We start from the raw sequence: 22,382 nt of genomic DNA on the forward strand, positions 1-22,382 counted from the left end.
TTGGCCAAGCAAGAAATTATAGCTTTATAGTTGTTATTATAGGCATTATACATCAGTATATGTATTACACATTAAACCAAGCACTAAATATACTTGTACAATTATGCTGTAAATTGTAACAGTGATGATGTTAGTGAAATGGGACTATCTTTTGTTCAAAATGAGGAAAAAAATGTGAAAACCACTAGAAAGCAGACAAAAGATTATTTCCTGAACAGAAAAGTAATTTTAAATGTAGAAAAATAAAATAAGTCTCCCCTTATTTTCCCATGTGGAAATATGAAACATTTATTTTATGTATCTGACAAGAACAGAGCTAAGTACTCCAACTGTACTGCAGCATTATAAAAATCATTCCTTTACCACAGTGTAAGATTTTAATAAATCTGCACAAAGGTATGTGTTATGCAAAATGTAGTAAGATTGCTGCTGTCCTGTCAATACTTCCAGTCCCTTCCCAAGCCCTATTTCAGTACTAGTGGTCCCAATAGTTTTACTGAAATACATTTTTAATAAAGCACTGAAATTGACAAATCATAATGCTTCAGCAACCATATATCCAACTTAAACCTTACCTATTCAAATTTAACTGCAGCTAATAAAATATCTTTATTTTCAAACTAAGCAATGAATATTCCATCTTGAAGTATACTTTTTCTAATTCAAAGAAAAAATAACAAAATGATCAGTAGAGGAAAAAGTAACATACACTTTTGCTTAGAATATTTGTAGAGTTTAAAAAGTATTTAAAATTTGTAAATCCTAAATAGGAAAACATTATTTCAAATGAACATTCTAATGGCAAACCAATGTAAAATCTAAGCTGCATTTGGGGCAGAGGGTAGGGATTATCTTCCAAGCACCCCAGCTTTCTTCATAAGAAGGTCAGAGGTACACTGTTTTGTATTATTGCGACATCCATTAAGTGATCTAAGTTGTGTTTCCTTTAACAAGGGTTTTGTCAGAAGGGCCTTAGGATTGACCTCCAAATTTGGCTGACAATTTACTGATGAGATTCATAACCTTTGGGTTGTTCTGATATTTTGACATATTTGATGGGTTCTGAGCAACGTCCTGGAAGGCCACCATAACTTCTGGATCCTGGGGAGGGAAGGAAAGTTAAAAAATAATTTAAAGCAATAATTAAATAAAAAAAAAATTTTCCCCTTTTGTTGCCCTTGTTTCATCATTGCTGTTATTATTGTTACTATTGTTGGATAGGACAGAGAGAAATCAAGAGAGGATGGGAAGACAGAGAGGGGGAAAGACAGACACCTGCAGTCCTGCTTCACCGCCTGTGAAGCGACACCCTGCAGGTGGGGAGTCGAGGGCCCAAAATGGGATCCTGATGCCAGTCTGCATGACTTCCGCCATGTGAGCTTAACCTGCTGCACAACCGCCTAACTCCCAAAGCAATTATCTTATTGGATCAACAAGTTTATTATGTTAAAAATGAATTACTTAGGCCTATAATTTAATCATTCTTTAGTTAACTGGGATCTGGAGAAGTTCTTAAAATATGAATACTATTAATCTGTACTTAAACATTAAAGTCAACTATTTCACTTGAATTAGATAATGAAAAAAAAAAAGCAAATACAATTTTGATACAAAGAAAAACATAACTGGACAAACTTACCTGTGATTACAGAGTACTGCCTACAGTTCTTACAGACTTAAGCTACAAACTATTATATTTACTGTGGAATGTAAAACATTAATTCCCCAATTAAAAAAAAAAAAAAAAGACTTAAGCTACTTGTTTTGGAGAAAGAATTAACGCCTTAACTTGCTATTTGGTAATTTAGAAAAGCAGTCAATAGAGCAATCTCCACGAAGTACCACAAAAAAATGCCACAGTGGTAAGTAGCACAACTTTATTCTTCTAAGTCTTACCTGCATGGCTGCAAGAACCTCTGGATCACTAAGAATTTCATTAAGTCCAGGCATTCCTGCCATTCCAGGCATGGCCCCTCCCATTCCAGGCATTCCTCCAGGAAAATTACCCATTCCAGGCATTCCCCCAGGAAAGCCACCTGCAAATATAAAGAACCATACAGAACCAACCATATCTCTATACAGTATACTATTTCTGAATAGCATACACATGCACAAAGAATAAACTTTCTACTAATCACAAAACAGTCTAACAAGACAATTTTTTTTTTTTTTGAAGAATATGGCTAAAATCAGATTTTGTTTCATTCTATCTATTTTATCATAGTTTTGATCAGAACACTCACTGCTCAGCTCTGGCTTATGAGGATGCTGAGGATTGAACCTGGGGCATCAGAGCCATAGGCAAAACTAAGGAAAACTTATCTTTTTTAAATCTGTGGGGGTTGGGGGTAGAGACAACAAACCAGGACATCATTTTGACACATGGGGTGTTGTCAGGCATTAAATCAACCCCCCCCCCCAACCTGCACTGCTGATAGTATGGCCTATTTACATAATCATTGTTTTGCCTGAAAGATCCCCATCCATTGATCTATCTTCTTTCTACCTCAAGACCCGCCCTGCCTGCAGGGTAACATTAATCCCACCAGTTAAAACCATCTCAACAGTTGCTGAGGAAGTTCTACCTTCCCAGTGTACCTTTTTCTTTTCTCCACTCCCTTTCCTAGCCATTTCTGTTGCTACTTCCAGTTTTATCCTATAAAAGCCACTTCTTTTTCTGGTTTCTCTCTCTTCTGCATTCTGACTTAGAGGAGGTGAGGCATGCAGACCGGGAGGTGGATGCAAGCCACTGAGGTTTTTGTCTCCACATGGCTTAACCTGCTGCATTCACACCCAACTTTGGGGCTCACGATGAATAAAGATTTGTATTGCTACCACCACGAACTTGGCTCCTGGATCATCTCTCCCACCCACGACGCTAGCCTGACAGGGTGTCAAGGACCCTCATGTCAGAAAGTTTAAGATTTTATTTAATGTGCCACCTCCCAATCCCTTAAGCAAATGTTTTAAATAATACTTTAAAATAAGAAACCTTGTGGTCATCTTAATTTCTCATTCTTTAGTACTATTTCAACTTAAAAAGTAAATGTATGAGTTATTTTTCTTTAATACTTTATTTTTCTAGGTTTCTGTGTCTTTCTCCCTATGCATCTCTCAGAAATAAAATACTTTTAAAAATATTTTATTTTTCTAAAGCTAAATTTTTTGAAATCTAAAGATCACATGAACTTGGAAACAAACAAGGGGCTGCTGGGTGGTGGTGCACCTGGTTGAGCACACACGTTACAATGCATAAGCCCTCCCCCCAAGTCCTCACCTGCGGGTGGGGAAGTGAGCTTTACAAGTGGTGAAAGTATCTCTCATCCTATCTCCCCCTTACCTCTTGATTTCTGATTGTCTCTATCTAATAAATAAATATTAAAAAATTTAAAAAAAAAAACCTTTTGTTGGGAGGGTGGGGATACAGAACTTTGATGTGTGTGGTGTGAAGCTACATACACACTGCAATTTCAGAATCCTGTAACTTACTATTAATCATATTTAAAAAATAAAAAAATGATAATAAACTAAATTCCTTGATTAATTATTCCTTCAAGGACATGAAATTCTAGTGAAAAGTACACTTTTATTGCAGATAATAACAACAAAGCTACCAAAGTTTTCTAAAAGTGAAACTGGAAACCTACATTTTATTTAATAAGCACTCTAGGTGTTTCTTCTTTACAAACTGAGAATAATGCTTTAGTAAAAAATATATTTAATTCTTCCAACATATTTTATATTATAAACTCAAGTTATTTTCCCCCTTTAAAAAAGAAAAACTTACTTGTGAAGAAAACTAGAGCATCACTCTGTTACATAGGATACCTGTGTTTGATAATCCAATGCTTTTTCTACTGCACCATCTCAAAGGCCCTTAAATTATTATTATTACTACTATTATTATTGTTTTGCCACCATGATTATCACCAATGCTCGGTGCGGGCACTGTGAATCCACCTCTACTGGCAACCCCCCCCCCCTTCTGTTTTTGACAGGACAGAGAGGATGGGGAAATAGGGAGAAAGATAACTGCAAATCTGCTTCAACTCTAATGAAGCATTCCCACTGCAGTTGTTGAGTGGGGGCTTGAACCCAGGTCCTTGTGCATGGTGATGTGTGTGTTTATCTGGGTATGTCACCACCTGATCCCTAAATTATCTTAAAAAAAAAAAAAAAACCTTTAAAAATTTTTTTTAATTGTTGGATAGAGACAAAGAAATTGAGAGTGGGGGAAATAGAGAGACATCTTCAGTTCTGCTTGACCATTGGTGAAGCTTTCCCCCTGCAGATGGGGACCAGGGTTTTGAACCTAAGTCCTGGTGCACTATAATGTGTGTGCTTAACCAGGTGTGACACGACTTGGCCCCTCAAATTATTTTCTACCCAGTTTTCATTCCTATATAGCTTTGTCCACTGAATTTTGTGATGTCACAACTATACTAATATAGAAATATCAGAATGGACCATAAAAGTGTTATATAACATACTCTACAGGGCTAGGTCAATAAAGAAGTATGTACCACAGATCTCTGAGAATGTCACTTTGTTCAATGTTGTTTTGTTATGATACTAGTGAGGAGAAGATGTGATCTGCAAACTCTCCTCCCCATGTCTGCATGACTACTCCATGAGCCCCATGCCCTCTTCATCCCAATGATGTACATGTTAATGGCATATCCCAACTGTTCCAGTCTGGAATAAGTAGATTAGAAATAAATGAATATAGTGAAGCAGGTGTGCAGGTGTCTTTCTCTCCTTCCTCTCTCAATTTCTCTCTGTTCTATCAACAACTATGACATCAATAACAACACTAATAACTACAATAAAACAAGGGCAACAAAAATGTAATAAATATTAAAAAAAAAGAAATTAATGAATACAAATTATGGGGCTGGGTGGTGGCACAACTGGTTGAGTGCACGCTACAGTGCAGAAGGACCCGGGTTCAAGCCTCAGGTCTCCACCTGCAGGGGGAAAGCTTTGCAAGTGGTGAAGCAAGTCTGCAAGTGTGTCTCTGTCTCTTTCCCTATCTCCTCTAAATTTCTGGCTGTTTCTATCTAATAAATAAAAATGATAAAAAATTTAAAAATTCAAATTATTAAGGTTTTTAGGGAGCCTTTCTTTAGAGGTTTCATGATGTTTCTATGAAGAGGAATATTCTGTAGAAATGTAAACCCATGGTAACTTTGGGTTTTTTGTATGTTAATATCTTTTAATTAAAATTTTCCATTTGGTTCAACATTTCAAATATACCCATAGATAACTATTAACTGTAGCCTACCTAGTAAGTGGCACAATGGATGGGGGCACTGGTCTATCAGGCATGAGGTCCCAAGTCCCAGCCCAACCATTTCATGTCAGACTTATGCTCTGGTTTCTCTTTCACTTAAATAAATTGACTGGGGTGGGAGACAGTATAATGGCTATGCAAAAAGACTTTCATGCCCACGACTGCAAAGTTCCAGGTTCAATCCCCAGTACCACCAAGAGTCGAGCACTGCTCAGGTTAAAAACAATAAATTCACAATAGAATTTATTTGGTAAATTAACTATTAAGTAAATTAGGGGCCATGCAGTGGCAAACCCAGTTGAGCACATTACCAAGCACAAAGCACTGGGTTTAAGGCCCTGCAGAAGGGGAAGCCTCTCAGAAGTGAAGCGGTGGATAGTGTCTCTATCCAATAAATAAGATCATAAATAAAAAAGACAATTATTACCCACTTAAGAAGATTTAAGGGAGCCTCAAAACAGCTTCTACATTCTCTTGCTGGTGTTTTTTTTTTAAACTGTTTTCTCCCCATACAAAAGTAATTGGCCCAAGGTAATATTAGTTAAGCCAAATCTGCTTGTCAATTTTAGAAAACAAAATTCAGGGGTATCGAGTTGGTGCAACTGGTAGAGCTTGCATGTTACTATGTGTAAGGGTCTAGATTCAAGTCCTCAGTCCTTACCTACAAGAGGGAAGTTTTATGAGTGAGGAAGCGGTGCTGCATAAGGAAAGGGGGGTTGGGTAGGTTGTGTGTGTTTATGTATGTGTGCCTCCTTCCCTCTCCCTTCACTGTCTCTGCCTTTATACAAAAAGTTAAAAAAAATCAACAAAATTCACTTAGGGTTGGAAGATAGCATAATGGCTATGTAAAAAGACTTTCATGCCCAAGGCTACAACGCCCCAGGTCCAATCCTCAGCACCACCAAAAGTAAGAGCTGAGCATGGCTCAGGTTAAAAAACAAATTCAAGGACCGGCATAAGGATCCCGGTTCGAACCCCGGCTCCCCACCTGCAGGGGAGTCGCTTCACAGGCGGTGAAGCAGGTCTGCAGGTGTCTATCTTTCTCTCCTCCTCTCTGTCTTCCCCTCCTCTCTCCATTTCTCTCTGTCCTATCCAACAACGACAACAACAATAATAACTACAACAATAAAACAACAAGGGCAACAAAAGGGAATAAATAAATAAATAAATTTAAAAAAAAAAAAAAAACAAATTCAAATAACGAACAATTATCTCTGGTTCTTGATCACATTAAAGGCCACTTTATAAAACAAAGGCATCTAGAAATAAATTATTTGTATTTTAAACAGGAAGAACTTTTTCTTCAAAGAGTAAAATATCCTGAATATCTGCTCTTTTGTTTTCAGTTGCTTGGCAATTCAATCTTTCAGAACAGATGTTATCTTCTTTCTTTTAATTATCTTTAATAATTTTTATTATCTTTATTTATTGGAAAGAGAGAAGCAGAAACTGAGAATGTAGAGGTAGACAGAGAGGAAGAAAGACAAAGACACCTGCCACACTACTTCACTACTCGAAAAGCTTTTCCCTAGCAGGTGTGGAGCAGGGGCTCGAACTTGAGTCCTTGCACAGTATATATAACAAGTGCGCTCAATCAGGTGCACTACCATGTAGCCCCCAAGAGGTTACCTTTTCTAGCTCCAGACCTTATTAATTAAATTCCAGCCCAAGACAAATGAGGTTGTCTTGCGTAGCCACTTCTGTCAACTTTCCTTAATAGAAAGCTAGTTAATATTAAGCAGCTGAGACATTAGCACTACAATTTTTTTTTTAAAAAAAAATCTCTTCTTAGAATTTAACATAAAGTACAAGCAGCCTCATTCAGGAAGTACTCATTCAAGACCGTAACTCACTAGCAATTTCTGATCACTTGATATTTACAAGAACAAGATTATGCATTATTTTTTAGTATTAGTTACTTATAATGTCTATTCAAGAACAACAACGTTCAATAGAAAATCCCATTATGACAATTTGTAGTTTCAAAATAGAATACAAAAATACTTTAAGGTCCGGGATGTGGCACAGTGGCTAAGGCACTAGACTCTCAAAAAGACTTTAAAAAGGTCAGGTATAGACAGGGCTGGGGAGACAGCATTATAGTTATGCAAAAAGACTTTCATGCCTGAGGCCTCAAAGGTCCCAAGTTAAATCTGCAGCACCACTATAAAAACAGAGCTGATCAGTGTTCTGGTCTCTGTATCTCTCATTAAAAAATAAATAAAAATGTTATTTAAAAGGGGGGGGGGTTAAGGTAGTGGCTCCCCTGGTGGAGCACATGGTACAATGTGCAAGAACCCAGGTTTAAGTCCCTGGTCCACAACTGTAGGGGGAAAGCTTTGCAAGTGGTAAAGCAGTGTTGCAGTTCTCTCCCCCTTCCCTCTCAATTTCTTCTGGCTGTCTCTATCAAATAAATAAATAAATAAATAAAATTTTAAAACGATTTAAAGAGGTGGTCCAGCAGATAAAACGTTGGGACTCAGGAGCATGAGGTCCTGAGTTTGATCCCTGGCACACTATATGTCTTAAGTGCTGCTCTGGTTGCTTTTTCTTTGCCGTGACATAAATAAATCTTTAAAGGTACTAAATATACACCTAAGCCCCCAAATCAAAATATTCTCTGATTATATACACTACTAGCAGTTTTAGTTTTTCCTTTAAAATACCTGGAAATGATCCATACTGGGCTCCTCCTGCTTGTCTTCTGGCATCTTCCTCCTTGAATACACAGAAGAAACAAAATAAATGGGAGGGAAAGTTAGTTGTCTGCCTTAACCCCATCCATGCACAACCATGAAAAAAATTTAAGACAAGCTAACTTGAGGATTTCAAAAAATAAGTCATAGTGGCCAGGTGGCGGCTCATCCTGTTCAGTGCATTTATTATGGTATGCAATGACATAGGTTCGAGCCTCTGGTCCCCACCTGTAGGGGGAAAGCTTCACAAATGGTAAAATAGGGCTGCGGTGTCTCTGTTTCTCTCCCTATCTCTATACAATAATAAATTAAAATAAAAAGAATTAAGTCACATATGGCAATACTGACTGAAGGAGACACTTCTCCTTATACTGCCAAAATAATTACCAGTTGTTTTCTCAGTAGTTCTTTTTAGTGTGTGACTAGCGGTTTTCTTTTTAATTTCAGACAGAGGAGCAGAGAGAAAGGGAGCAAGAAAAGACACTATAGTAGCTTAACCACTGGACAATGCTGTGCATGGTCCATCCTCCCCCCGAAAGCCCTTGTCATAATAACATATGCACTGGTGTTACTCTTGGAACTAATTTAAGTAGTGTTTTACTTCTATTTGGAGGAAATTAAACCTCCGAGACAATTTAAAGTACTGCTATGTCTGTATATTCTCATTGTTTTTTAAAATCCAAAATAAAAACACGACTATACTACTGAAATTGCCATGACTTTCGTTTCCTAGGTTCATCTTCTCCATACTTCTCCGACACGAAGTCACAGACACAACCAGAAACTTAATGACATTTTTGCCATTTTCTAAACACAAAATGAGCAGAGGAAAAGCAGTAAAATAAGAGGAGAAAATCCAGAGCTCTACACAGTTAAGGTCTATTATCCTGCTGCAAAAGTTCCCATAGGCAACAGTATTACCTGTACCTTCTGATGATAACCATGCCTTGATAAGCAAACGGTCCTGATAGCTGGGTAGACGATATATAGGACTGATGACATAATGTCGATATAGGTGAGTCCAGGCTTGGGATGGAGTCATTAACATATCCCAGAGGAGTCATGCAGAACATACATTCTCCTTGAATTGTTTATAAGTCAGCTAACTTGCTTGCTAACTAACTTCTGCTTTCTCTGGTGGACTGTATTAAGCACTAATAAAATGAAAGGAGCCCAAACTATGGCTCAGGGCTGCATTCATGAAATTGCCTGTCTATGGGGAACTTTCTTGGATGCAGCCCCTCTGGGCACACCTACTCATTGCAGAGAGAGAGAGAGAGAGAGTTTTCTTTTCACATCAAGTTGATGTCAGGACCTGAAGCCTGACAACTTAAATCAGGGCAAGCATCCTTAAAGAAGTAAGACTGGGGGCCAGGTGGTAGTGCAGTGGGTTAAGCGCACGACACAAACAAAGCAAGAACCGGCTTAAAGGTCCCAGTTAGAGCTCCCAGCTTCCCACCTGCGGGGGGTAGGGGGTAGCTTCACAAGCGGTGAAGCAGGTCTGCAGGTTGTCTTTCTCTCCCCCTCTCTGATTTCTCTCTGTCCTATCCATCAACAACAATAAACAAGGGCAACAAAAATGGGGAAAATGGCCTCCAGGAGCAGTGGATTCGTAGTGCAGGCACCAAATCCAGCTATAACCCTGGAGGCAAATAATAACAACAACAATAATTTTTAAAAAGACTGTCAAATTTTAATTACCTTACTATGAAAGTACTATGAAAAATTCCGATTTAAGAGTCCAACAAAAATAGAAATTGGTAAAATATCATCTCAATTAGCATTTAAAGGCTATTGGCAGGGTCCAGGTGGTAGTGCATACCAGGCGGTTCAGCTGACATATTACAGTGTGCAAAGACCCAGGTTCAAGCTTCCAATCCCCAAAGGCAGGGGAAAAACTTCATGAGAGGTGTAGCAGTGCTGCAGATGTGTCTCTTTTTCTCTCCCCCATTTAAAAATATTTTAAAATAATTTTATGACTAATACTGGAGAGAAGTTGAAAAGGGGGGAGATAAGGAGGGACACACAGAGACACCTGAAGCCCTGTTTTGCTGGGAAATTGTGCAGACGCAGTCACATCTGCCATGTTGTCCCTCAGGTTATTGCTAGTTCCCACGAGAGTTGGGACATTCTCGGAGTGCCTGTTCCGCCATGTTGTGCCCTCAGAGCATTGTCTATTCCCTGCAATGGTTGTGGTGCTCTGGTTGCTCCTTCCCTTCCCATTCTTGCGAGAGCTACTCCCATAAAAGCCCTTCTCCTTCCACACCTCTCTCTTGCCAGCGCTTCACTTCGGTGTTCAGACGCAGGAAAGGTTACTGCGTGAGGCAGCCATTTTCGCTACCTCCACGTGGCCCAACCTGCTTCTCTTGCACCCAACTCTGAGGTGCCAGCGCAAATAAAGATTTGTGTTCCCTCTTCACTCCGGATATCCTCTCTCTTCTCCAGATCTCCTTTCTCTGCGCTGCAGAGAAGAGACACTGTTTCACCACTTGTTAAGTTACCACTCCCTGCCCCACCCCCCTCCAGGAAGAGACCAAGGGCTTGAAAACCTAGGTTCTTGCACACTGTAATGTGTGAACTTAACCAGGTGTCAATGCCCCCCCCGCCACACCCTCTCAATTTCAATCTCTATCCAAATTAAACAAGCAAACAAAATAAAAAACAAAGAATAGGTGATAAAGCAGGTACCGTGTTTGATCCCAAGCATCACATGCAAGAGTGATGCTCTGGTTCCTTTCTCTCCCCCAATCCGTCAATAAATGAATATTTAAAAAAAAAAAAAAAGAAAAAAAGGGGGAGTCAGGCAGTAGCGCAGCAGTTTAAACGCAGGTGGAGCAAAGTGCAAGAACAGGCATAAGGATCCCGGATAGAGTCCCCAGCTCCCCACCTGCAGGGGAGTTGCTTCACAGGCGGTCTGCAGGTGTCTATCTTTCTCTCCCCATATTCCCCTCCTCTCACCTCTCACAGAGATGGGACATCTCTGTCCCATCCAACAACAACATCAATAATAACTACAACAGTAAAACAACAAGGGCAACAAAAGAGGATAAATATTAAAAAAGAAAAAAAAATTAAAAAAAAAAAAAAACCTGGTAAGGAAGGTGTGTAAATAAAAGGAATTACAAGCAAGAGGACCAAGGTCTATTATTTGACTTTTCTCTAGTGAAATAAAACTTTAAAAAGTGATTTAGAAGCCAGATGGTGGTAGACTAGACTCAGTTGAGCACAAAGACACAGGTTTCAGTCCCTAGTCCCCACCTGTAGGGGATAAGCTTCACAAGCACTAAGGCAATGCAACAGTTGTCTTTTTTTCTGTTTCCCCTTTCCCTGTCAACTTCTCTGTCTCCATCCAAAATAAGCTATTATTTAAAAGGAATTTAAAGACTGAATACTCACTCCAAGCACTATCACTATCCTACTGAACTACAGCTAGTGTTAAATAAAGGAATTACAACTCTTGAAAACAAACAAACTTCTAATTTACTGTTATTTCCCTTTAGTGGCTTCGATACACAAACTTTACCCTTTGTGCTCTCTCATGTTCTTCACGAGCTTTCTTAACCCTTTCTAGTCGTTCTTTGACTTCTCGCTCTTCACGTTTTCGCTCATACTTTCTTCGATGTTCTGCAATCTTTTGGGCCTAGGAAAAAAACAAGCCATAGAAAGTTAAACACATGAGTTAGGTAATCAAAAATCAAGTTTTTTAGAAGAGCACTTTTCTTAAGTGGAGACCATGTATACTTCTGAATTTCTTTATAATGATATACTCTCCTAATAGAAAAACATCTGATATAATTTGGACCACTATGTAGAGAGAAGAAGCTTGGATTTGAATCTTAAGTGCTACTAACCTCAATTAAGAAGCACTAAGATGATCAATCTATTTCAAATTGCATGACAATTTGTCAGTCTGGCTACTGTTAGCTACCTTGACTCATGAAATAGGCAAATAGGGGCAGAGACGGTAAGATATTATAAAATGGATATAAAGATTAAGAAAGTAAATATATGTACCTGGTACTAGTAGCAATTAATCTGTGTCAAGTACTTGGTAACATGTTTTTTTATAGATTGTGCCACCATCCAGCCCTAGCATGTCAAATATTTATTCAGAAAATATAACAAATATAAGAAAATCATATTCAGGAGTTGGGTGGTGGTGCAGCAGGTTAACCGCATGTGGCGCAAGGACCGGCATAAGGATCCCAGTTTGAACCCCTGGCTCCCCACCTGCAGGGTAGTTGCTTCACAAGCGGTGAAGCAGGTCTGCAGGTGTCTATCTTTGTCTCCCCCTGTCTTCCTCTCCTCTCTCCATTCCTCTCTGTCTTATCTAACAACAACATCAATAACAACAACTACAACAACAACAAAAAAGGAAAATAAATTATATATATATATATATATATATATATAAAAGAAATCATATTCAACTGGTTGGTACATTTACAGTTACTTTTGTTGCAGAGTTTATTGCTAGGACTAAGTGCCTATAAAGTTCCAAAGTTCTCCGTTCTTTCACTCATACATATCAGGCAGTGGGAGGGGGAAGGAAAGACACCTGAAGCACCAGGCCACTGCTTGTGAGGCTCTCCCTCGGCTCTCAAGCTGGCAATGTGTATACCACCACATGAGCCACCACTGGGTCCACATTTACAACCGTTTAATGAATATTCTGTTCTAGAATACTTTACACAATAACCTTGCTGAATTAGTCCTGTTTTGTTTGTTTTTTTAATTAGCCCTGTCAAGTGAGTATAGAAAATTGAATAGTGTGGTCCAGGAAGTGGCACAGTGGATAAAGCACTGGATTCTTAACCATGAGGTCCTGAGTTTGTTCCCCGACAGCACATGTACCAGAGTGATGTCTGGTTCTTTCTCTCCTCCTATCTCTCAGGAATAAATTCTTTAAATAATAATAATAATAATAATAAAAGAAGCTTTTTAAAAAAAGAAGAAAATTGTATAGTATTTAAAAGTAGATAAGCTAAATTTAGTAAAACTGCCACTATCTTAGTTCTTAGGACTACAACTTTAGTAGCATAACTATCAAACACACACACATCTTATTTTAAGTAGCTTGGGTGGTAGTGTAGTGGATATAAGACTGGACTCTCAAGTATGAGGTCTAAAGTTTAACCCCTGGCACTGAATGTACCATAGTGATTCTCGGATTCTCTCCTTCAAGTTATTAATAAATTTAAAAACTTTAAAAATTAAAAATGCTTTAAACTTCTACAGGGTTTTCATGCTTTATATACTGATCACATACACCTATGATACAAGGTCAGACAAGTTTGAAATTCATATTTTGTAGATTTTCTATTTTTTTCCTTTCTATATGCATAAATTTCATGTCCTTTTTCCATGTTGAATGTTCTGGTCATAACTCTATCCTAGGCATGCAAACAAAGTAAAAGAGCTGCTGTAATACAGCATAAGAAACAAGAACAAGAAACCATAAGGTTTCCTGCGTAGGGAACAAACTTAAGTTATCAGAAATGAAAATGATCCCCGACTCCCCACCTGCAGGGGAGTCGCTTCACAGGTGGTGAAGCAGGTCTGCAGGTGTCTATCTTTATCTTTCTCTCCCCCTGTATCTTCCCCATCTCTCTCCATTTTTCTCTGTCCTATCCAAAACATCAACATCAATAACTACAACATTAAAACAGCAAGGCAACAAAAAGGGAATAAATTAAAAAGAAAAAAGAAATGAAAATCATATAAATGTTTGCTTCTTTGCATTTGTCTTACAGGTAAATACCAGAGATTGAGTTAGAGAAATCACAAGTTTCTCTTTCTCTGCTTTAACATACCCTTGGTTGAACTTCTTTCAGCATTGCACTAGCATCATCATCATAATCCAATTTACACGCAAGAGCAAGGTCATGGGCTGCTTCTTCCCAATGGCCCAGAAGTCTGAAACAGATTTTAAGTCACTTTAGGAGTGTCATATTCATGTATGTTTCAGCATCTTATAAAAAAGCATTGCATGGTCCAGGAGGTGGTGCAGTGAATAAAGCATTAGATTCTCAAACATTAAGTCCTAAGTTCGATCCCCTGCAGCACATGTACCAGAGTGATGTCTGGTTCTTTCTATCCTCCTATCTTTCTGATGAATAAGTAATAGTCTTTTAAAAAAAAAAAAAGTAAAAAAAATCATTGCTACAAAAAAGGCTGAAGTTAACATTTTAACATTAAATGTTAAATAAAAAAAAAAATTTTAAATGCTCTACTTTATAAAGATTTTAAGGAGTTCAAACTTTATCTATAGTAACTGAAACTGGAGGCCAGGAAGTAGAACACCTGGTTAAGTACACATAGTGAAAGTACACTATGTGAAAGGATATGCACATGGACCCAAGTTCCAGCCCACACTCCCCACCTGCAGGGGGAACACTTCAGGAGTGAAGAGGATCTGCAGGTGCCTATCTTTCTCTCCTCCTATGTCTCCCCATCCTCTCTCAACTTCTGTCTTATCTAACACACACACACTCCTCTCTCAACTTCTGTCTTATCTAACACACACACACAAAAAAAAAAAAAGAAAAATATGACTGCAAGAAGGGGTGGATTCATAGTGCCAGCACCAAGCCCCAGCGACTGGAATAAAAAAATAAATAAATAAATAAAAAGAAAGAAAGAAACTGAGTGGTAAAAATGGCCTCCAGGAGCAGTAGATTCATAGTGCAGGCACCAAGCCCCAGCAATAACCCTAGAGGGGAAAAAAAAAAAAAAGAAAAGAAACTGAGTGGTAAGGAGTAGATAAGAGAGGGAGAAAAAGGGACACCTGCAGTATTGCTTCACCATTTGTGAAGCTTGCCAGTTGCAGATGGAGAGTGGGGCCTTGAACCCAGGCCCTCATGCATGGTAATGTGTGCTCAATCAAATGCACCACCACCAGGCCTCACAAGCTTCAACAACAACAACAAAAAAGATTAACATGTCAGTTTAGAGCAGTTAGATGTACTCTTTTCGGAGAGACATACTGCAGCAACCACTTCTCTTCCAAAGCCTCCCCTTTGCAAAGTGCTCCCAAACTGTGGCCAGTCTTGAACTCAAGTCCTTGTATATGGTGGTCAACTGAACTCTAATGTGAGTCATGTCCCAGTCCCCTTATTTGTTACGGGACTCTCAATTCTTCAAAGAGAATCTATTACTTAGGAACTAAACCTTTAAGCTAAGAAAGGAAGGAAAAAGGAAGGGCAAGGGTAAAGAAAAAAGAGGAGAGGGAAGAAAAGACAGGTAAGGTCAATCAATCACAGGGCAGACCCAGGAGACAGCACACATGGTGGAACTTGTACTTGTGGTCCAGGGTTTGAACCTTGATATTACATTGGCACACCATGACCAACATCAAGGGGAGTTCCATAAATTGAGTAGTAGTGCTGTGGTGTCTTTCCCCTAACTGTGTCTCCTTTTCTCTCTCTAGAAGTTCCCCAACAGAAGGACGGCTTCAGAAGCAGTGAAACAGGTGTCTCTCTCTCTACACTCCCTTCCCTTTCAATTTGTCTCTATCTAAAATAAATAAGTATTTATCACTATTGGTGATATTAATAATAAAGTGGTTGGAGAGGTAGGTGACAGTGTCAGGAAACAAGATATCCATGCCGTGAACTCTTGAGCTCAATCTCTGGCAATGCTTGTTTAAAAGTGATGCTCTGGGGGCTGGGTGGTGGTGGATATGGCTGAGCACAAATGTTACAATGCACAAGAACCCAGGTTTGAGCCCCTGGTCCCCACCTGCACGAGGAAAGCTTTGTGAGCGATGAAGCAGTGTTGCAGGTGTCTTTCTTCCTATCACTCCCCTCCCTCTTGATTTCTGGCTGTCTCTATCCAATATATAAATGAAGCTTTAAAAAAAGTGTAAATAGTTGCACCAAAGTAAAAGACTGGGGTGGGTGGGTAGGAGAGAGTATAGGTCCTGGAAAAGGATGACAGAGGACCTAGTGTGGGTTGTATTTTTATGTGGAAAACTGAGAAATGTTATGCATGTACAAAGTATTGTATTTGCTGTCAACTGTAAAACATTAATCTCCCAAAAAAGAAACTAAAAATAAGTAAATAAATAAAATTTAAAAAGTGATGCTCTGGTTCCCCCTCATTGTCTTTTTAAAGAGAGTTGGAAGGGAGCCTGGTGGTAGCACAGCAGGTTAAGCGCACACGGCTTCATGAGAGTTGGGGAGATATGTAATAGTGATACGCAGGACTCGAATGCAAGAAACGAGGTCTGATGAAGGAGCAAGAAGTAGAAATATATTGAAATTTCAAATTTAAAGAGTTTTGAAAATAATTTTATTACTTCACCTGTGTGCCTTCCCTCTCCACTTATAGGGTTGAGCTGAGTCAGGATTTATTTCAATAGCTCTGTCACAGTCTCGGATGGCAGCATTTGGCTTCTGTAATTTGATGAAGACACTAAAAAAAGTGTGATATGAAATATTCATTTCATATATTAATATCTTGGGGGCGGGGGTAATACAGAACTTATCCTAGAAAGCATCAATTATCCACCAGGGGATGCTTTCTGTTCTTTAGAAATCTCACCTGGCTCTCTTGGCATATAAAATTGCCAATCGAGGATTTAGCTTGATGGCATCTGTGAATAACTCAATTGCTTTCTGAAATTCACCTGGAGTGGAAGAAGTTATTGAGAAGAAGTCAAAGAACAGAATATATGAATAAAAATTTTGATTCACATTCAACTATTGTGCTACATCATGTATTTTTTTTAAGATACATATTTCTGTAAGCCAATTGGTGGTACACCTTGTTAAGCACATACATTAATTATCATATTATGTGCAAAGACTCTACTTTGATGTTTGAGACCCCACTCCGCACCTGCAGGGGGGAAGCTTTATGAGCAGTGAGTCAAGCATTGCAGGTCTTTCCCTCTCCCCTATCAAATGAAGAAGAAGAAAAAAAAAAGGCAGCCAGAAGCAGTGGATTTGCTGTGCAGGCACAGAGCCCCCAAAATAACACTGGTGCCACAAAAAAACACAATATTAAAATGCAGACACACATATTTAAAAACTAGTTTCTAAACTAGTATATAAAACTGGCTCTTTAGAGCAAGCCTGATTCACCACACAATCCCCTGACGGAACAGCACAATGCCTATTCTTCATTTTCTTTAGGAGAAAAGCAAAAGGAAAAAACTAATGTAATGAATAAAATAAATCAATAAATTAACTGAATTTTCATTTTCATTAATTGAAAGAATAAATTTAAATTTATAATGGAGTTGGGGAAATAACATAGTGGTTATGCAAAAAGACTTCCAGTCTGAGGTTCCCATGTGCCAAGTCCAACCCCTGGCACCGTAAGTAAGAGCTGAGCAGTTATTAAAAACAGAGGGGGATAAAATAAACAAAGCGGGGGAGTCGTCGGGCGGTAGGGCAGTGGGTTAAGTGCAGGTGGCGCAAAGCACAAGGACCGGCTTAAAGATGCCGGTTCGAGCCCTGGCTTCCCACCTGCAGGGAGTCGCTTCACAGGTGGTGAAGCAGGTCTGCAGGTGTCTATCTTTCTCTCCCCTTCCCCTCTTATCTCCATTTCTCTCTGTTCTATCAAACAATGACATCAATAACAACAATAAAAAACAACAAAGGCAACAAAAGGTGAAAGAAAAAAAAACAGAGCTAAGCAGTTCTCTGGTCTCTGTGTACCTTTCACTCTGTACTTCTTTTTTTTTTAATTTTTTTTACATTTATTTATTTACTCTTTTGTTGCCCTTGTTTTTTATTGTTGTAGTTATTATTGTTGTTATTGATGTCGTCATTGTTGGATAGGACAGAGGGAAATGGAGAGAGATGGGGAAGACAGGGGGAGAGAAAGACAGACACCTGCAGACCTGCTTCAACGCCTGTGAAGCAACTCCCCTGCAGGTGGAGAGCCAGGGGCTTGAACCGGGATCCTTAAGGCAGTCCTTGTGCTTTGCGCCAACTGCGCTTTAACCCACTGCGCTACTGCCTGACTCCCTCACTCTGTACTTCTTAAGATAAAACAAAACAAAACAAAACTGTATTACATTTTATATAGAGAGGCTGGCCTAGGAAGATACCATATTGATTATGGAAATAAGACTTTCAAGCCTAAAACACCAAAGGTCCCAAATTCAATCCCAGCACCACCATAAACCAGAACTAAGCAGTGCTTTAATTCAAAAAACAAAAATCATAAACAAAAACCAATAACAAAAACAAAAAGACTTATGCAAGACGATAACCTACATTTAAATTCATCTGTCACACCTCATTTTTCTTTCTTTCTTCTTTTTTTTTTTAACCACAGCACTGTCAGCTCTGGCTTATGGTGGGGGATTGAACCTGGGACACTGGAGCCTCAAGCATGAGAGTTTGTTTGCATATCCATTAGGCTAGCTACTCTCTGCCTCCACACCTCATTTTCTTACTTTGTTTGAGTATAGTCCCTTTAATGGAGTCATTCAGAAATTAAAACAGCAATAACAATTCAATGACCCTGTGTCAAGTTACCACAAGGATGAAGAGTTTGCATGAAATGTTATATTCCCTTTTAAAAACTTCTCTGTAGATTACTAACGAGAAAGAGACAGAGACAGAGACAGACAAACCAGGGTATGCTCCAAGGCAAAGGAAAGAGATTGACAATTCATTTTATCAATGGGGAAAGGATGGGTGGAAACTGCACAATGTTCACTTCTTTATGATACAATGAATTTAACTTACTCTTTCACGTCCACACTACACTAGAGAATATAGACTACCACAGATATGTACCAAAAGGGAAAATTCACTTACCATCATTTAGGGCATCAATGGCAGCCACTTTTTTATCATTTGCCTGATCCAGCATCTCCTCAGTTACCTACAGGGAAATGTGAAGGTGAAATTAGAAGTAACAGAGAATTAAATAAAACTGAAGAAAAGTCTTAGGAATAGGGTAGTCACAATAATTTTCTTTCATTTTTCTCTGAATTTCAGAAAACAAGGAAGATGATTATACCTGATTACTAAAAAATAGTCAAGATTGGGAGTCGAGCGGTAGCGCAGTGGGTTAAGTGCATGTGGCACAAAGAGCAAGGACCAGCGGAAGGATCCCGGTTCGAGCCCTCGATCCCCACCTGCAGGGGAATCCCTTCATAGGCGATGAAGCAGGTCTGCAGGTGTCTGTCTATCTTTGTCTCCCCCTCTGTCTTCCCCTCCTCTCTCGTATTCTTTCTGTCCTAGCCAACAACAACATCAATAACAACAATAATAACTACAATAAAACAAGGGCAACAGAAAGGGAATAATATTAAAAAAATAAAAGAAAATAGTCAAGATTATTCAAATTTAACAGTAATACTTAACTCCACACTCTGGTCTAGATATTATCTTTGGTTCCCCCCTTCCCTTATTGATTTTCTTTATTGGGGGATTAATGGTTTACAGTTGACAGTAAGATGTTTTTGTTTTTTAGAACTTTTTAATTTTATTTTCCCTTTTGTTGCCCCTTCTTTATTGTTGTTGTAGTTATTACTGTTGTTATTGATGTTGTTGTTGCTGGACAGGACAGAGAGAAATGGAGAGAGGAGGGGAAGACAGAGAGGGGGAGAGAAAAACACCTGCAGACCTACTTCACCGCCTGTGAAGCGACTCCCTTGCAGGTGGTGAGCCGGAGTCTTGAACCGGGATCCCTTGAACATGGGAATGTGTGCACACAACCAGCTACACCACTTTATTTATCCCCCGCAAGAAACTAAAAGTAAAGGACTATATATACATATATATATGTATATATATATATATACACACATACATATCATATATATATATATATATATATATCATACTTATAGAAAAAAAAAAAGACTATCCTTGCCCCAAATTACTCAAGAAATTCAAAGGAATGGTATGATATCCCCTACTTTGATTTATATAATGTAGTTCTTTTAAAATTTTTATTTTAGGGAGTCGGGCGGTAGCACAATGGGTTAAGCGCACATGGCACAAAGCACAAGGACCAGCTTAAAGATCCCGGTTCGAGCCCCCATCTTCCCACCTGCAGGGGAGTTGCTTCACAAGTGGTGAAGCAGGTCTGCAGGTGTCTATCTTTCTCTCTCCCTCTCTGTCTTCCCCTCCTCTCCCCATTTCTCTCTGTCCTAGCCAACAAAGATGACATCAATAACTACAACAGTAAAGCAACAAAGGCAACAAAAGGGAAGTAAATAAATAAAAATAAATAAATATTTTAAAAAATTTTATTTTATTAGATAGGACAGAGAGAAACTGGGGGGGAAGATAGTGTACGTATTGTGACAAAAACACTTTGGAAAAGTATTTGGGATCAAATATTCTAGTAATAGGCTATTACACTTGTAGAGATGAACAGTGCTCTGGTAAAAGTAAAATAAAAACAGTTTAAGAGTGGGAGTCGGATGGTAGCACAGCAGGTTAAGCACACTTGGTGTGAAGCACAAGAACCTCCGTAAGGATCCCGGTTCCAGGCCCCTCTCTGTCTCCCCCTCCTCACTCCATTTCTCTCTGTCCTATCTAATGACGACATTAATAACAACAACAACAATAAGAACTACAACAAGGACTTGGGCTGTAGTGCAGGTGGCACAAAGTGGAAGGACCAGCTTAAGGATCCCGGTTCGAGCCCCAGCTTCCCACCTGCAGAGGGACTCGCTTCATAAGCGGTGAAGCAGCTCTGCAGGTGTCTCTTTCTCTCCCCGTTTCCCCTCCTCTCTCCAATTCTCTGTCATATCCAACAACATCAATAACTACAACAATAAAAAAAAGGTAACAAAAGGGAAAATAAATAAATATAAAAAAACATTTTTTTAAGTTAAGAGTACAGGATTAAAGTAATGAGAATTGGAGGCCAGGTGGTGGCACACCAGGTTGAGCGCACGTTACAGTGGCTCAAGGACCCAGGTTCGAGCCCCTGGTCACCACCCGCAGGGGGAAAGCTTTGCGAGTGGTGAAGCAGTGCAGGTATCTGTCTCTCTCCCTCTCTATCATTCCCTTCCCTCTCAATTTCTGGCTATCTCTAGCAAATAAATAAAGATAATGCAAAAAATAAATAAATAAATAAAAAAGTAACAAGAATTTCCACAAATATTTTTAGTAAAACAACAACAAAAAAAACCGTATCCTGAAAGTCAGAGAAAGTTAAGATATGTACTCTTCCTGGAAGAATTTTCAGAAAAATCACCAAATAGTTGGAAATGTCAAATTCCTTACAATAAGCAAACAAACAAACAAACAAAAAAAAAAACCACCAAAAAACTTACCTCTACATTTTCATCTCCCATTTCTTGAGGAGCATCAGTATCTGGTTCAATCACACCTTCATTATCTATTTCTGCCAAAGAAAATAAAAGATAAGATGTATGTTGTCCAATACAGTAGCCACTAAGTATGAGGCTATTGGAAAGTATAGAATTACAGTTAGGTTCAGCTGATGAATATTTAATTTGGTTAATTTAAATGTATGTATCATAAAACATTCCCCATTAGACACAACTTTTATTATTTTAGATAGTTTGTCATATTATATATATTTGTCATTATAAATGTGGGTATGGTGGAAAATGCATAATTTCTAGTATTACACATAGAGCATGCAATTGATTTTGTCAAATTTATATTTGGCCCACCTGCAGGGGAGTCGCTTCACAGGCGGTGAAGCAGGTCTGCAGGTGTCTGTCTTTCTCTCCCCCTCTCTGTCTTCCCCTCCTCTCTCCATTTCTCTCTGTCCTATCCAACAACGACGACATCAACAATAATAGTAACTACAACAACAACTAAAAAATTTATATTTGGACACCAATAATTCTAATGCTTTTTAAAACAGTATATAACTAGCATAAGTTATACTCTGATGCAAACAAACCACGTTTAAGTACTTAACTTTCATATAACTACTTTTTTAAAAGAAAAAAAATTAAAAATAGAAAATCTATCAAATAAAGATCTGCTGGGCGGGGGTAGATAGCATAATGGTATGCAAACAGACTCTCAAGCCTGAGGCTCCGTCAAGTCCCAGGTTCAATTCCTCGCACCACTATAAGCCAGAGCTGAGCAATGCTCTAGTAAAAAATAAAAAAAATTAAAGAGATGCTGATTTACAGAAGAAAAAGAAGTCAACAAAATTTAAACTAGTTAGCTGAAATCAGAGTTACATCTAGCAAGAAGTGTAAATCGCTTTTAACAGAACTGAGCTTGTGCTTTTGTTTAATTATAGAGCAGCTTGATTCAAGCATGAAAAAGAAAATGTACTTAGGTTAGAATTATTTTATAAGTAAAAGATTAATCTTAAAATAAATCCCTAAACAAGCCCTTTCTAGCAATATCAAGGAATATTCAAATTTCGAAAAATTGTAAGAACTTATTATTTTTAATTTAATTTTTTTAAGAACTTATTTT

General features: G+C 38.5%; 1 protein-coding gene across 1 annotated transcript in view; it reads right to left on the reverse strand.

Annotated features, from left to right (window-relative positions):
* Positions 1-22,382, reverse strand: part of ST13 (ST13 Hsp70 interacting protein) — a 33,817-nt gene continuing 11,435 nt past the window's right edge. The window contains exons 4-12 of the mRNA XM_007523408.3: positions 21,248-21,318; positions 18,768-18,834; positions 16,534-16,618; positions 16,294-16,404; positions 13,803-13,905; positions 11,513-11,629; positions 7,960-8,011; positions 1,897-2,036; positions 1-1,101 (exon numbers count right to left, since the gene is read on the reverse strand). Of these exons, the coding sequence (XP_007523470.1) occupies positions 973-1,101; positions 1,897-2,036; positions 7,960-8,011; positions 11,513-11,629; positions 13,803-13,905; positions 16,294-16,404; positions 16,534-16,618; positions 18,768-18,834; positions 21,248-21,318 (875 nt within the window). The 3' untranslated portion in view covers positions 1-972. The remainder of the gene's footprint in view (positions 1,102-1,896; positions 2,037-7,959; positions 8,012-11,512; positions 11,630-13,802; positions 13,906-16,293; positions 16,405-16,533; positions 16,619-18,767; positions 18,835-21,247; positions 21,319-22,382) is intronic.

The sequence above is a fragment of the Erinaceus europaeus genome, chromosome 4 (genome assembly GCF_950295315.1).
Source record: "Erinaceus europaeus chromosome 4, mEriEur2.1, whole genome shotgun sequence".
Classification (NCBI taxonomy): Eukaryota; Metazoa; Chordata; class Mammalia; order Eulipotyphla; family Erinaceidae; genus Erinaceus; species Erinaceus europaeus.